Raw genomic sequence first — 17998 nt, forward strand, 5'->3', positions numbered from 1 at the left:
AAACTATATGATAAAAATCAAATTTTGAATATTAGTATTTAGCTCTCCCTCATTCCTTTTTACAATTCCTCCAGTCCAGTATTCCTTTATCTAGTAAACTTCCTTTCTGCGTTTCCAATTTCTATTGACATCACCCGCAGGTAAGTACAGAAATTTGCAGCCACGTTGAGAGTATGTACCCTCCATTTCCAGAACAGCATTCAGAAAGGAAGGAGAAAGGCCAATAACAGGATGACCACACACTCAGAGCACTGTGCTCCCAGCAAAGCTACCTATGGGCAGGTTTACTAATTGACCCAACTGTGCTGTACAGCCACTGCCAACCTGCCAGGAGTGGAAAGGAGCATTTGAAAAGGAGAAGAGTCAGCAAATTATCTGTGTTGTGTCTGGAGAATGATTGCATTTTCATATGAAATTCAAAACATTATACACATTTTGAAGTAAAAGGATATTACTACAACTTTTGGCAAAATTAGAGTTTACTTACCAGCCACATCTACATTCTAAACATAAGATATACGTCAATGCATGTTTGTACATTTAAATAAGTTAAATGTGTTTATTTTCACTTCACAAAGCTTATTTTCACTGTTACAAAGATAGTAGTTTATAAACCTAATCAGGAAATACTTTCTTGTTAAATTCTATTCTCAAAGCTTCAGAAAAACACTTTGAATTTTTAAATTTCTTTAGTTCTCTTTATTAAGGTAAAATTGAAAGAATGTGCAAATACCTTAGCATGAAAAGGTAAATATGGGTTCCTATTTCTTTTTAAGTGTGCAAAAAAAAAAAAAGGCATTCTTCAAAAAAAAAAAAGAAAAAAATCCAAATTTAATCATATTTTTCCCCCAAAGGGGCTAACTATCCAAAATGTGCATTAGTCATTTTCTTGTTCCTCTAGAAAAAATCTATAAACGTTGGATGATTTCAGCAGTCTCAAATAGTTTAGCTGTAAGACTACCTATAGCTCATGAGAATGAAATAAGTGATTTTAAAATCCTTTCTAAAATTTCCATCATCCTAGAATTATATATTACCTCTTGGTTCCTTCCACTGGAACTAAAAAAAGTTAAAATGAGTAGCTCTTAAGCTCTGTGGGACTGATAATATGAAGAGGAACAAGAAATAAAAGATGATAACTTACAAGGCAGAGGTTACTCGATCCTGGAATGAATCTGGGGGAATCCAATTCGAGCCTTTCAGAAATATTGGAAGTCCATTAATTTTGAAGTAGAAACTCAGACCACGGGATCCTTTTATGGGCTCTTCTATGAGTTCCACTGTCCTAAAATAAACCTGTTATTAACAGAATTAAATAATAAATATGAAATTTAAAACATAAGCATATGACAAAACCAAACTGTATTGTTTACTATAGCCTTAAAAAAATAAGTAAAAGAGTTTTTTTTTTTTTTTGCGGTACGCGGGCCTCTCACTGCTGTGGCCTCTCCCTCTGCGGAGCACAGGCTCCGGACGCGCAGGCTCAGTGGCCATGGCTCACGGGCCCAGCTGCTCCGCGGCATGTGGGATCCTCCCAGACCAGGGCATGAACCCCTGTCCCCTGCATCGGCAGGCGGACCCTCAACCACTGTGCCACCAGGGAAGTCCCCAAAAGAGATTTTTTTTAAAGTAAACTTCTGAGCAGTTTACAGGAACATAAATTAGTGTTAATTTTCTATCTGCTATGAAGTACTTAATATGGAAATGCACATTTTAGAAAAAATATATATAAAGAAATTATTGCCAGGTCCTGTTATTTCTCTTTGAAAAGAAAAATACAGAAACCATTGAAGAGTGAAATATACTGTAGCCTTCCCCAAGATGTAGGCATTTGCAATTATGTCAAAAGAAATATATTTGAGATAACACTTCAAAATTAAAATAAAAACTGATACTATTTCACAAAAGTGGGGAAAATATGTCACCAGTTAATCTGATGCATCTTTGAAAAACACATTCTCATTTCAGTGTTATTAAAATGTGCCAAAACATGAATTTTAGAATCAAAGAAATACAATACAAGGTATTTCATAATCTAACAACTTTCCAGTTTTGATAGCACATTATTATAAAGTCATTTTGCTTAATGGGCAATTTAATCCTAACTAATTATCACATCAAACTCAATGTCTGAGACAGCACTGGTATGGAGACTGGAGATGTAAGTGGTGCTCCAACTGGAAGAAAAGATGGAAGCACACAGTCCAGTGTTATCCTTGCTACGTGAGAAGAAGCTGAGACCTTTGTCCCTGTGACAGTCCAGCCAGGTTTCCCTACAGTTAAGAAGTGAGCAGCAAGACCCTAGATAGCAAAGATTGACATTCTTATCCAAATCTTCATTCTTTCCAGCCATAAACTGGATCAAGTACTGAGAGACACATTTCTATACCAACAAAGCCCTGTCTTTAAACCAAGATTATGCATTTCTTCTCTAGTTAAAAATAATTAATAAATCAACTTATTTCATGTAATAAAAGGTCCACCATTCTTCCACTTTCTGACTCTTGCCCTAATTAATATGACATGACAAAAGATATCAGAGTTAACTTTATGAGAAGCCACGGAACAAGGCCTGGATGAGGAGGATCTTGACATGGAATTACTACACCTGTTTTAGGATGCAAAAAAATAATGGTTACTGCCAGAGGTAACTTTTTTTTTTTTTTGCGGTACACGGGCCTCTCACTGTTGTGGCCTCTCCAGTTGTGGAGCACAGGCTCCAGAAGTGCAGGCTCAGCGGCCATGGCTCACAGGCCCAGCCACTCCGCGGCATGTGGGATCTTCCCGGACCGGGGCACGAACCCGTGTCCCCTGCATCAGCAGGTGGACCCTCAACCACTGCACCACCAGGGAAGCCCCAGAGGTAACTTTTAAAACATCTTGATGGTAGATTCAAACATCTAGAACAGCAGTTCTTTAAATGTGGCCAGGGGACCATATGAGATCCCTGGGAACCTTTCAAGGGGGTTCCTGAGTTCAAAATTATTTTCACAGTAAAGCTAAAACATCATTTGCCTTTTCACTCTTACTCTCTTTTGAGTGTACAGTGGAATTTTCCAGAAGCTATGTGATGTGTAATGACATGGTCATTCTGACAGCTAATGGAATGTGTGCTTGTGTATTCTGGTGTGTTCTACTTCTCTAGCAGAGGTTGAGGGTATGAAGAGGTACATTTCCAGAGATTAACTCAATTTGTTCTCAGTACTACTGTGCTCTTACTAGCTGCCGCTGGTTATTCCTGCTATAATCTCTGTAGCCTCATTACTGTTCAATAAATTCTTATTTTGAATCTCAAAGTTTTCCTTGCAACTTACACAGAAACACAAAAGGACTAGGTACTTTTGTTAACTGTTTCATGTAATATTCTTAAGTTTTCAAATAAAAACAAATTTTAATTGAGACTCATTTAAACAATATTTTATCTCATTCTAAAAGAAAACTTACTTTTAATATGCTTTTCCCTAATTTTTGTCTTAAATTGTTATCTTAAAATGGGATTAGAAGACTAACATTCTCACCTACAACCACACTGTCTACATTTAAAAGTGCTGAAAAAAATGAAACTGACATATCAGAGAGTCTTCTGACTCAAGGAAGGGAGGAATCTACTCCAAAGAAACTGGGTGAAATGATAAATAAGAAATGAGATTGTGATGAAAGCCATACTGCCCTCCACTTTGTAGATGTTAATAATTTATCTTATTGTATCTTATGCAATGGAACACTTAAAAATAATATTTATGGTGCCAGTTACGTTGTAGTATCATTTTGAGACCAATCATTCTAAGTATAAAGAAAAAGGAACTGAATATTTTAAACTCAGATGGATAAACTCTTCAAAAGGCTAACATTCTTTATTACGTTGTAATACATTGTTTGACATCGTATTATAATGTTTTAAAAACTAGCAATGACAAAAAGCACTAGAGTATCTCGTAGGGTTGGTTTTCACACTGCATTTGCTGGAGAAGCACACATATTAGCTGAGAGAGTTTTACAATGGGTAACACTGCTGGTGCCATGGCAAAAATCAAGGCAGTGCCTCCAAACTGTGCTAGTAGCCACTGTATCCTTCACTTTCATGCATTATTGGAGGGGGAGCGGGTGGGGGCAGTTTCACTTCAGGATGTCCTTGATAAAGCAATAAAAATTATTAATTCTATTAAACCCCAACCTTGAGTACACATCACTGTACTAGACTGTATGATGAAATAGGAACTATGAATAAAGCATCACGCACGATGGATGTCTTAAGGAAAAGTATCTGGGCCACAGTTTGAGTTGTAAGCTGAATTAGCCATCTGGTTTATAAAACCTGGTTCTTTTAATTTGAAAGAACTTCCAGACAAACTATGGTTATTCAGACTTGGTGACTTGGTAGACATTTTCTTGAAAATGACTGAAGTGAGTCTTGTCAGTTCAAGGCAAGTAACAGTTAAAAATTAGGATTTAGTAAAACTTGTATACACAACCATGAGCTTGACAGCTTCCCAAAAGTCATCAATGGTAATGTTAACAAATTTGAATGTGATTTATATACTAAAATGGTTTAACATTTGAAAACATTTAAAAATCTCTAGACGCCAACATTTTTCAAATAACCAATGCATTATATTACAATAACATATATGGATAAAAAATCCATTATGGGAAGCAAGAAGAACTACAATCCTTCAGCCTGTGGAACAAAAACCACATTCACAGAAAGACAGACAAGATGAAAAGGCACAGGACTATGTACCAGAAAAAGGAACAAGATAAAACGCCAGAAAAACAACTAAATGAACTGGAGATAGGCAACCTTCCAGAAAAAGAATTCAGAATAATGATAGTGAAGATGATCCAGGACCTCGGAAGAAGAATGGAGGCAAAGATCGAGAAGATGCAAGAAATGCTTAACAAAGACCTAGAAGAATTAAAGAACAAACAAACAGAGATGAACAATACAATAACTGAAATGAAACCTACACCAGAAGGAATCAATAGCAGAATAACAGAGGCAGAAGAATGGATAAGAGACCTGGAAGACAGAATGGTGGAATTCACTGCTGTGGAACCGAATAAAGAAAAAAGAATGAAAAGAAATGAAGACAGCCTAAGAGACCTCTGGGACAACATTAAACACAACAACATTCACATTATAGGGGTCCCAGAAGTAGAAGAGAGAGAGAAAGGACCAGAGAAAATATTTGAAGAGACTATAGTCGAAAACTTCCCTAACATGGGAAAGGAAATAGCCACCCAAGTCCAGGAAGCGTAGCGAGTCCCATACAGGATAAACCCAAGGAGAAACACGCCAAGACACATAGTAATCAAACTGACAAAAATTAAAGACAAAGAAAAATTATTGAAAGCAACAAGGGAAAAACAACAAGTAACATACAAGGGAACTCCCATAAGGTTAACAGCTGATTTCTCAGCAGAAACTCTACAAGCCAGAAGGGAGTGGCATGATATACTTAAAGTGATAAAAGGGAAGAACCTACAACCAAGATTACTCTACCCAGCAAGGATCTCATTCAGATTTGATGGAGAAATCAAAAGCTTTACAGACAAGCAAAAGCTAAGAGAATTCAGCACCACCAAACCAGCACTACAACAAATGCTAAAGGAACTTCTCTAAGTGGGAAACACAAGAGAAGAAAAGGACCTACAAAAACAAACCCAAAACAATTAAGAAAATGGTCACAGGATCATACATATTGATAATTACCTTAAACGTGAATGGATTAAATGCTCCAACCAAAAGACACATGCTTGCTGAATGGATACAAAAACAAGACCCATATATAGCTGTCTACAAGAGACCCACGTAAGACCTAGGGACACAAACAGACTGAAAGTGAGGGGATGGAAAAAGATATTCCATGCAAATGGAAATCAAAGAAAGCTGCAGTAGCAATACTCATATCAGATAAAATAGACTTTAAAATAAACAATGTTACAAGAGACAAGGAAGGACACTACATGATGATCAAGGGTTCAATGCAAGAAGAAGATATAACAATTATAAATATATATGCACCCAACACAGAAGCACCTCAATACATAAGGCAACTGCTAACAGCTATAAAAGAGGAAATCGACAGTAACACAATAATAATGGGGGACTTTAACACCTCACTTACGCCAATGGACAGATCATCCAAAATGAAAATACATAAGGAAACAGAAGATTTAAATGACACAATACACCAGATAGATTTAATTGATATTTATAGGGCATTCCATCCAAAAACAGCAGATTACACTTTCTTCTCAAGTGCACATGGAACATTCTACCGGATAGATCACATCTTGGGTCACAAATCAAGCCTCAGTAAATTTAAGAAAATTGAAATCATATCAAGCATCTTTTCTGATCACAATGCTATGAGATTAGAAATGAATTACAGGGAAAAAAACGTAAAAAACACAAACACATGGAGGCTAAACAATACACTACTAAATAACCAAGAGATCATGAAGAAATGAAAGAGGAAATCAAAAAATACCTAGAGACAAATGACAATGAAAACATGATGATCCAAAACCTATGGGATGCAGCAAAAGCAGTTCTAAGAGGGAAGTTTATAGCTATACAAGCCTACTTCAAGAAACAAGAAAAATCTCAAGTAAACAATCTAACCTTACACCTAAAGGAACTAGAGACAGAAGAACAAACAAAACCCAAAGTTAGCAGAAGGAAAGAAATCATAAAGATCAGAGCAGAAAAAAATGAAATAGAAACAAAGAAAACAATAGCAAAGATCAATAAAACTAAATGCTAGTTCTTTGAGGAGATAAACAAAATTGATAAACCATTAGCCAGACTCACCAAGAAAAAGAGGGAGAGGACTCAAATCAATAAAATTAGATATGAAAAAGGAGAAGTTAGAACAGACACCTCAGAAATACAAAGCATCCTAAGAGACTACTACAAGCAACTCTATGCCAATAAAATGGACAACCTGGAAGAAATGGACAAATTCTTAGAAAGGTATAACCTTCCAAGACTGAACCAGGAAGAAATAGAAAATATGAACAGACCAATCACAAGTAATGAAATTGAAACTGTGATTAAAAATCTTCCAGCAAACAAAAGTCCAGGACCATATGGCTTCACAGGGGAATTCTATCAAACATTTAGAAAAGAGCTAACACCCACCTTTCTCAAACTCTTCCAAAAAACTGCAGAGGAAGGAACACTCCCAAACTCATTCTATGAGGCCACCATCACCCTGATACCAAAACCAGACAAAGATACTAAATAAAAGAAAATTACAGACCAATATTACTGATGGATATCGATGCAAAAATCCTCAAGAAATACTAGCAAACAGAATCCAACAACACATTAAAAGGATCACACACCATGATCAAGTGGGATTTAACCCAGGGATGCAAGGATTCTTCAACATACGCAAATCAATCAGTGTGATACACCATATTAACAAATTGAAGAATAAAAACCATATGATCATCTCAATAGATGCAGAAAAAGCTTTTGACAAAATTCAACACCCATTTATGATAAAAACTCTCCATAAAGTGGGCATAGAGGGAACCTACCTCAACATAATAAAGGCCATATATGACAAACCCACAGCAAACATCATTCTCAATGGTGAAAAACTGAAAGCATTTCCTCTAAGATCAGGAACAAGACAAGGATGTCCACTCTCACCACTATTATTCAACATAGCTTTGGAAGTCCTAGCCACGGCAATCAGAGAAGAAAAAGAAATAAAAGGAATACAAATTGGAAAAGAAGAAGTAAAACTGTCACTGTTTGCAGATGACATGATACTATACATAGAGAATCCTAAAAATGCCACCAGAAGACTACTAGAGCTAATCAGTGAATTTGGTAAAGTTGCAGGATACAAAATTAATGCACAGAAATCTCTTGCATTCCTATACAGTAATGATGAAAAATCTGAAAGAGAAATTATGGAAACACTCCCATTTACCACTGGAACAAAAAGAATAAAATACCTAGGAATAAACCTACCTGGGGAAAAAAAAAAAACCTATGTAGGGAAACAAAAGACCTGTATGCAGAAAACTATAAGACAATGATGAGAGAAATTAAAGATGATACCAACAGATGGAGAGATATACCATGTTCTTGGATTGGAAGAATCAATATTGTGAAAATGACTATACTGCCCAATGCAATCTACAGATTCAACGCAATCCCTATCAAATTACCAATGGCATTTTTTATGGAACTAGAACAAATCATCTTAAAATTTGTATGGAGACACAAAAGACCCCGAATAGCCAAAGCAGTCTTGAGGGGAAAAAAAACAGAGCTGGAGGAATCAGACTCCCTGACTTCAGTCTACATTACAAAGCTACAGTAATCAAGACAATATGGTACTGGCACAAAAACAGAAACATAGATCATTGGAACAAGATAGAAAGCCCAGAGATAAACCCACGCACCTATGGTCAACTAATCTATGACAGAGGAGGCAAAGATATACAGTGGAGAAAAGACAGTCTTTCAATAAGTGGTGCTGGGAAAACTGGACAGCTACACGTAAAAGAATGAACTTAGAACACTCCCTAACACCATACACAAAAATAAACTCAAAATGCATTCGAGACCTAAATGTAAGACCAGACACTATAAAACTCTTAGAGGAAAACATAGGAAGAATGCTCTTTGACATAAATCACTGCAAGATCTTTTTTGATCCACCTCCTAGAGTAATGGAAATAAAAAGAAAAATAAACAAACGGGACCTAATGAAACGTCAAAGCTTTTGCACAGCAAAGGAAACCAAAAACAAGACGAAAAGACAACCCTCAGAATGGGAGAAAATATTCGCACACGAATCAACGGACAAAGGATTAATCTCCAAAATATATAAACAGCTCCTGCAGCTCAATATTAAATAAACAAACAACCCAATCCAAAAATGCGCAGAAGATCTAACTAGACATTTCTCCAAAGATGACATACAGATGGCCAAGAAGCACATGAAAAGCTGTTCAACATCACTAATTATTAGAGAAATGCAAATCAAAACTACAATGAGGTATCACCTCACACCCGTTAGAATGGGCATCATCAGAAAATGTACAAACAACAAATGCTGGAGAGGGTGTGGAGAAAAGGGAACCCTCTTGCACTGTTGGTGGGAATGTAAATTGATACAGTCACTATGGAGAACAGTATGGAGGTTCCTTAAAAAACTAAAAACAGAATTACCATATGATCCAGCAATCCCACCACTGGGCATATACCCAGAGAAAACCATAATTCAAAAAGACATATACACCCCAATGTTCACTGCAACACTATTTACAATAGCCAGGTCATGGAAGCAACCTAAATGCCCATCGACAGACAAATGGATAAAGAAGTTGTGGTAGGGCTTCCCTGGTGGTGCAGTGGTTGAGAGTCCACCTGCCGATGCAGGGGACGCGGGTTCGTGCCCCGGTCCAGGAAGATCCCACATGCCGTGGAGCAGCTGGGCCCGTGAGCCATGGTCACTGAGTCTGTGCGTCTGGAGCCTGTGCTCCGCAACGGGAGAGGCCACAACAGTGAGAGGCCCACGTACCGCAAAAAAAAAAAAAGTTGTGGTACATATATACAATGGAATACTACTCAGCCATATAAAGGAACGAAACTGGGTCTTTTTTTTTTTTTTTTTTTTTTGGTACGTGGGCATCTCACTGTTGTGGCCTCTCCTGTTGCAGAGCACAGACTCCGGACGCACAGGCTCAGAGACCATGGCTCACGGGCCCAGCCACTCCGCTCATGTGGGATCTTCCCAGACCGGGGCACGAACCCGTGTCCCGTGCATCAGCAGGCAGACTCTCAACCACTGCGCCACCTGGGAAGCCCATGGGTCATTTTTTGAGATGTGGATGGATCTGAAGACTGTCATACAGAGTGAAGTAAGTCAGAAAGAGAAAAACAAATATCATATATTAACGCATGTATATGGAACCTAGAAAAATGGTACTGATGAACCAGTTTGCAGGGCAGAAGCTGAGACACAGATGTAGAGGAGAAACGTGTGGACACCAAGGGGGGAAAACCGCAGTGGGGTGGGGATGGTGGGGTGCTGAATTGGGCAATTGGGATTGACATGTATACACTGATGTGTATGAAATTGATGACTAATAAGAACCTGCAGTATAAAAAAACAAACAAACAAACAAAAGAAAACAACTAAACTTTCTTTGGGTTATTTGTATGGAAATATGTTAATATAAATGTTTCAGACATTACATGAAATTTCTAAAAATCTTATATGTTCTGGTATAATGTTATAAGTCATAATTCTAGTTATTACTTTAAAATGTATATCTCAGAAATAACTAAATTTCCTTGTTAATTGCATTATTATGAACTTTCATCAAATCTTTAACCGTGGTCATTTTTAAGTCTTTTGTCATTTACAGACAGTTCTGGGTGTACTCTGATGCTTTCACAAAAATGTTCCTATAAAAGGGTTTCATCTTCAAGGAATTCATGGAAAAGACTCTGACAAGTACAGGTTTCTGGTAACTGACTATACTGCTGAACTGAATGAATAAGCATTTTCAGAACTCTAATGGAAAACTGATGAACTCATAAAAGTGCTAACAAAAGATCAAGATGAAAAAAAATTAATTACATGCAACTGAGTGAACTGATGAGGATGATTATAATTTTTGTGAGTTTCTGTTTGAATAAAAAAAAAATCCCACAAGGACTCAGAGGCAAAAAATACACAAATCAATTTTCACTGCAAACTAAAGGAGCTGTTACAATGGAGGATTACTGGACTGAATGTCAATATTATGACATTGTATGAGTGTGTTTCGTGTTTGGTAATTGCAATCACTGTTGCTTTTGCTGTGGTCATCCATTTACAATGCTTGCTGTCAGTTTATTTATCTCTTGTAAAAATAAAATACAGTGTGTGTGGAAAAAAAATCCATTATGAAGAGAATGGTCTCATACCATACACAAAAATAGACTCAAAATGGCTTACATACTTAACTATAAGACATGACACCATTAAACTCCTAGAAGAGAACATAGGCAAAACATTCTCTGACATAAATCATACCAATGTTTTCTTAGGTCAGTCTCCCAAGGCAATAGAAATAAAAGCAAAAATAAACAAATGGGACCTAATCAAACTTACAGGCTTCTGCACAGCAAAGGAAACCATAAACAAAATAAGAAGACAACCTATGGACTGGGAGAAAATATTTGCAAATGATGCAACTGACAAGGGATTAATCTCCAAAATTCACAAACAGCTCGTGTGGCTCAATATCAGAAAAAACAAATAACCCCATCTAAAGATAGGCAGAAGATATATATAGACATTTCCCAAAGAAGACATACTGATGGCCAACAGGAACGTGAAAAAATACTCAGCATTACTAATTGTTAGAGAAATGCAAATCAAAACTGCAAGATACCACCTCACACCAGTCAGAATGGCCATTATTAAAAAGTCTACAAATAACAAATGTTAGAGAGGGTGTGGAGAAAAGGGAACCCTCCTGTACTGCTGGTGGAAATGTAAATTGGTGCAGCCACTATGGAAAACAGTATGGCGTTTCCTCAAAAAACTGAAAATAGAGTTGCCATATGATACAGCAATCCCACTCCTAGGCATATATCCAGACAAAACTATAATTCAAAAAGACAGATGCACCCTTATATTCATAACAGCACTATTCACAATAGTCAAGACATGGAAACAATCTAGATGTCCATCGACAGAAGAATGGATAAAGAAGATGTGGTACATGTATACAATGGAATACTACTCGGCCATAAAAAAGAACAAAATAATTTGTGGCATTTGCCCATTTGTGGCAACATGGATGGACCTAGAGATTATCATATTAAGTGAAGTAAGTCAAAAAGAGAAAGACAAATACCATATGATATCACTTACATGTGGAATCTAAAATGTAATAGAAATGAACTTATCTATGAAACAGAAGCAGACTCAACCAGATAGAGTGGTTGCCAAGCAGAGGGGGAAGGGATGGAGTGGAATTTGGGGTTAGCAGATGCAAACTACTATATATAGAATGGATAAATAACAAGGTCCTACTGTATAGTACAGGGAACTATATTCAATATCCTGTGATAAACTATAATGGAAAAGAATATTAAAAAAGAATATATATATATATGTATAACTGAATCACTTTGCCATACAGCAGAAATTAACACAACATTGTAAATGAACTATATGCTTCAATTTAAAAAAATAAAAATCCATTACGAGTGCAAGATATACCAATAGATTTTAATGCAACAGAGTATAAACAGCTCATCAAAATGGTTTTAGGCTCCACATTGCAACTAACCTTTAAGAAACTACCACTTGTTAAGTTCTAGTGCAGTACCAAAAAATACCTACAATTACCTGAAAAGGCTATTAAGATACTCCTCTCTTTTCCAACTATGTTATCTGTGTGAGGCCAGAATTTCTTCATATATTTCAACAAAAACAATATATTGCAAATTAATTGAAAGTAGAAGAAAATGAGAATCCAGCTGTCTACTAATAAGCAAGACATTAGACATGTAAAACAATCATTATTCTCACTAAATTTTTTTATTCTATAAATATACTTACTTTTAATAAAACGACATATATTAACATGTCATGGGTTTAGTATTGTGAGTTGAAATGAATAAATAAAGATTTAAACCTCTGCTTTAATATTTACCCACAAACAAAAGCACTTTAGGGTCCTCAATAATTTTTAAGAATATGAAGCAGTTGAGTCCAAAAAATTTTGAGAATCACTAATCGAGAAAAGAGAACTCACTTATTTCTTTATATCCATTAATGCTACAAATAGTATTAATGATAAAACACATCCTCTAACATAGTTTTTCATTTCTGTGCAAATTTTCTCATGAAAAGACAGCTATCCCTATCTCCCAGTTCCTACAATAACAATTTTATGACCCCAGTCAAAGTAAACCCTAACCCACCTGACAGCGACTCCGAGGTGAAGCAGTAATTACCAGGCACGTTTCCCTCTGCACATTCTTTGAGAGGTTAAAGGCTGGTCTGTCTATGATTAGTGTCAGTAAATCCATGTCCTCTGGCAATATTGACAGGTAACATAAAAGCCTTCTTCTACAGCAAGTGATTTTACCTCAGAGAAAATAATGGGCTCTGAGAAAGGTTTCTTGAAAAGACCCCTGAGTAACACATTTAGACCAGAGTGAATATACTATCTCCCTACAAAATCAAAAATATTTTAAACAGCTCAACAAAGTAAGTTACTTTCTAAAAGTAGAAGAGGGTCTAAATATCTAAGAACCTAAATGTGTAAGTCAAGCAGTTTGAATTTAAAAAATTTTTCATTTCCAAACTTTTCTATCTAATGTTGAAGGTTCTATTAGCAAGTCACTAAATTACTTTTTAAATTAGCTTCATGATCTCATTTTTAAAATAGAAGGATTAACTTTAAAAGTACAGGATAGCTGAACACATTTTTTTAGACAAGAGTTAGGAATATCTTAACTAAAGGGCTTAAGAGGTTTGTGACTAATAAGTAAATACCATATACTTCTCAAATTTCTTTCTCTGGCAGACCAGACAGATGATGATGTAATGAAGCATTGATTCATAAACTGAGTATTACTTCTCAGCTGTCTATAGTCAAATACTTAAAAAGCTGTCATAGTATCACTACATTTTCAAAAGAATAAGTTTCTTCTTTTTTTAAAAAAATAACTTATTTCTAAACATTGGCAAGTGTTAACTGAAATATTTTTCAAATAATTTTCATGCATTTCCAAAGTACACTTTCTAAAACAATTTCATCTCTACTGTCATGCATTTTTAGTGACAACCAACCCCACATTTCTGTCTGCTCTGAAAGTCCTCTAACATGCAGAAATACTGAGAAAACTGGTGCTGGATCTCCACAAAGAGCTCTCCTCAAACAGACCTGCACAAGAACATGCCAGAGTGGCTCTCCTTGTTGTGACCTAGAAGTCTGCAGACAGCAGCACAACCAGAAGTTAACAGATTAAAGTTCACATCAGCATAGTTACCTGATTGATATCTTTGTAGCCAGATGTATATTTCGTGTATCTGACACTAGATAGGATCACTTTTTAACATACCCCTCTTCTATATGACAAAACTATTTTCAGTAATAATAATGAAATAAAATGAATAATGATGGTGGCCAGAAAAAATGCAGACACTGAAAGGTCTCTTGTATTTAACTCCATATGAATAATCACACCGTTTTTTAAGTAAAATAAATGTTAGAGTATAAAAAAGGAAGAAGTACTGGATTCATGAATTTGATTATATTAATTTTTTTAAAAAAGAAACTAACATCTACATATTGGTTTGTTATAGTAATGGATAATATTTGCTAATTTGAGCCTTAACTTCTAAAAATGTCAAGAACCTTGTCAAGGGCTTCCCTGGTGGCGCAGTGGTTGAGAGTCCGCCTGCCGATGCAGGGGACACGGGTTCGTGCCCCGGTCCGGGAAGATCCCACATGCCGCGGAGCGGCTGGGCCTGTGAGCCATGGTCACTGAGCCTGCGCGTCCGGAGCCTGTGTCCGCAACGGGAGAGGCCACAACAATGAGAGGCCCGTATAGCCAGATTTGTCAATCTATCCTTGAATAATTGATGGAAAAACACATTTTATTAATTTTAATTTAGAAATGTTCTTTCAAATAAAGCCAAAGATATACAATATTTTGGGAAGGTATTAGATAAAAAGATAAGTCTGCCAGAGATTCATAAAAATTCCTCTTCACATTAAATTCCAAAAAAAGCTTAAGTATCCATGTCCATTTCCTTGAGATCCATTCAAACTGCTTACAAATGCCCCTGGGTTCAAAATTTTTCCACTTCTCAAGTATTTCTTCTGCAAAATCAGAGAAAATGGCTGAATGATAGTGAACACAGATATATGATCCATTGCTTTAGAGCAAATCTCCAGCTCTTGGTGAAAACGGTTGGTATAATTCAACATTGCTATTTTGATTTCTTCAGGCAACGTAAGATCAGCATCTCCTGTTGTTTCTCCCGGCACTCTTCTTCAAATTTTTATTCTTTTTTTTTCTATGTAAATGTCCATTTCCTTACAGTTTGTTTTTGAAAAATGAATAGCCTTCAAAATTTCTGTGCACTTATCTTCAAAGACGAGTTTTAAAAGCTTGGAATTTCACTGTACATTGCTCAAAGCATATATATTTGTACCTGATTAACCTCATCTAAAATTCTACACTAAGGAGAGGGAAAAAAAAAAAAGATAATTCAGACGAGAAAACCCACACTAGCAGAGAACAAAATCTGAGCTGATTCACACATGTCCACATTTGCTTTGGCTCACACAGGACTTCAAAGTTGAGATTAGCTTTTCAAAATTTAGCTTTATGGTGCCCTAGCTTCATAATGAGCATTCCTTTTGTCTAGGAAAGACTTTCTGCAGCTTTTTCCAATGATGAGGTGAGATTAAAAAGAATGAATAAAATTTTTCCAAACTTCCAGAAAATGTCACACATGAAGAAATGTTTCCAAAACAGCAAATTCTGCAAGGTTCAAAGAATGATTTTCAGGAGGCAGAAAAAATATATAGGATTAATCTCTTTGATTTTTGTATGAACTCCACTGTGAATACTGGCCACATACGCAGTACTCCTATAGAGCTGACCACAACAGAGGTTTAGAAAACCTCTAAACCTTTAGAAACAACCTCCTGTTGTTTCAAGATATCTTCTGTGAGTACGGAGGCAGTCTTTCCAGAAATAAAAGAATGACTTCTGTATTTCAATTGTACCACCTTCTCTACAGACCTATATGATTAAGTCACACAGTTGATCTCTGTATGAAGCATCTGGAGTGCTATCAAAAAGATTTCCAAGGTACTTTGGGGTTTTTTAATATCTGCCGCTACTAAAGCATATCACTGATGTCATGTTTTACTTTGATTCTTTAGTTTTAAAACAATTATCAAGTAAAAGAAGAATAAATTTCAACTCTGAAGGTATTAAAATTAGTAAAAGATTTCATATATGAACCCAAATATGCACTTACCAAGCAAAATATTGCATATTAACACATCATAGTTAACACTTTTCTCTATTTCAAGTTTTTTTAAATAACAAGTTTTTTAGAGCAGTTTAGGGTTCATAGCAAAAGTGAGCGGAAGGTACAAAGATTACCCCCTGACCCTACACATGAATATCCACCCCCATCATCAACATCCCCCACCACAGTGGTACATTTGTTACAATCGATGAACCTATATTGACACCTCATAATCACCCTAAGTCCATAGTTTACCTTAGGGTTCACTCACAGTGTTGCACATTCTATGAGTTTGGACAAATACATAACAGCAAGTATCCACCACTATGGTATTAGAGTAGTTTCACTGTCCTAAAAATCCTCTGTGCTCTGCCTATTCATCACTCCCTCTTCCTCCCGACCCTCGGCAACTACTGATCTTTTAAATTTCTCCGTAGTTTTGTCTTTTCCAGAATATCACATACTTGGAATCATTTACAGATTGGCTTCTTTCACTTAGTGATATGCATTTAAGGTTCCTCCATGTCTCTTCATGGCTTGATAGCTCATTTCTTTTCAGTGCTGAGTAATATTCTATTGTCTGGATAGACCACAGTTTATTACTTTATCTACTTAAGGACACCTTGGTTGCTTCCAAGTTTTGGCAATTAGAAATAAAGCTGCTATAAACATTGATGTGCAAGTTTTTGTGTGGACATAAGTTTCCAACTTCTTTGGGTAAATACTGAGCAGCTTGATTGCTGGATCATATGGTAAGAGTATGTTTAGTTTTGTAAGAAACTACTAAACTATCTTCCGAAGTGACTGACTGTACCATTGGACACGCCCACCAGCAATGAATGACAGCTGCTGTTGCTCTACATCCTCACCAGCATGTGGAATTGTCAGTGTTCCAAAGTCTGTCCATTCTTATAGATGGTAGTGTCATCGCATTGTTGTTTTAATTTGTATTTCCCTGACGACATACGATGTGGGGTATCTTTCCACATGCTTATTTGCTATCTGTATCTCTTCTCTGGTGAGATGTCTGTTAAATGTTTGACCCATTTTTTAATTGGGTTATCTGTTTTCTTATTGTTGAGTTTTAAGAGTTCTTTACGTATTTTGTTTAACAGATGTGTCTCTTGCAAATATTTTCTCCCATCCGTGACTTGTCTTCTCATTCTCTTAACGTTGTCTTTGGCAAAGCAGAAGTCTTTAACTTTAATAAAATCCAGCTTATCAATTATTTCTTTCCATTTAAAATTTTAAACATAAAAATAAGAACTCCAAGAGGTCACAATGAAGTAACTCAGGTTAAGTTTCTTCTTTTTTATAACTACTGTGCTACTGTTTCTAATCTACTTTTAAATGCAAGAATATGTAATAAGACAGGGACTAGGGACATGAAGTATGCCCAAAACAAGTTTAAACAATTCCAAACTGTTATGAACATACTTTCAAAATGACTGTATGAAGCTAAGTCCCCATGAGCCTGGGGACAACCATATAAAAGTTCTCCAAATTCACTTCCATGTAGAATATAATATTTATTAGAGGGTTAATAATAAAAATATGCTACGTTGAAGCCTACACATATGGTATTAAAACTCAAGTACAATTGCACACATGGGTAAAACAGACCAACAAAAGATTTTGGGGGGAGGAATATTTTATCACTGATGTTGCACAGAATTGCCAGAACATACTACTAATAAAAGACAGGCCACCTGTCGTCTACACACAATGCAACCACTTGCTGCCTACACCCAATGCTAACTGCTCCCATAGCCCACTCTGGGTAAGCCACTGCCTGTAGCCATTTTGTAAATGTTTAACTTTGACAGGGAGAAAGATAAAAGAAAGGTGTACTGAGTTGAGCAATGTTTCCTCAAAATACATGTCATTCAGAAACTCAGAATGTGACCTTATTTGGAAATACGGTCTTTGAACATGCAGTTAGTTAAGTTAAAATGAGGTCA

General features: G+C 36.2%; 1 protein-coding gene across 1 annotated transcript in view; it reads right to left on the minus strand.

The window, feature by feature from the left end:
• Positions 1-17998, minus strand: part of MANBA (mannosidase beta) — a gene marked incomplete at its 5' end in the record, with an annotated part of 112958 nt that overhangs the window by 67020 nt on the left and 27940 nt on the right. Inside the window, one exon of the mRNA XM_082653302.1 lies at positions 1145-1296. Within this exon, the coding sequence (XP_082509428.1) occupies positions 1145-1296 (152 nt within the window). The remainder of the gene's footprint in view (positions 1-1144; positions 1297-17998) is intronic.

This window comes from Grampus griseus (genome assembly GCF_964374135.1).
Source record: "Grampus griseus genome assembly, chromosome: 4".
Classification (NCBI taxonomy): domain Eukaryota; kingdom Metazoa; phylum Chordata; class Mammalia; order Artiodactyla; family Delphinidae; genus Grampus; species Grampus griseus.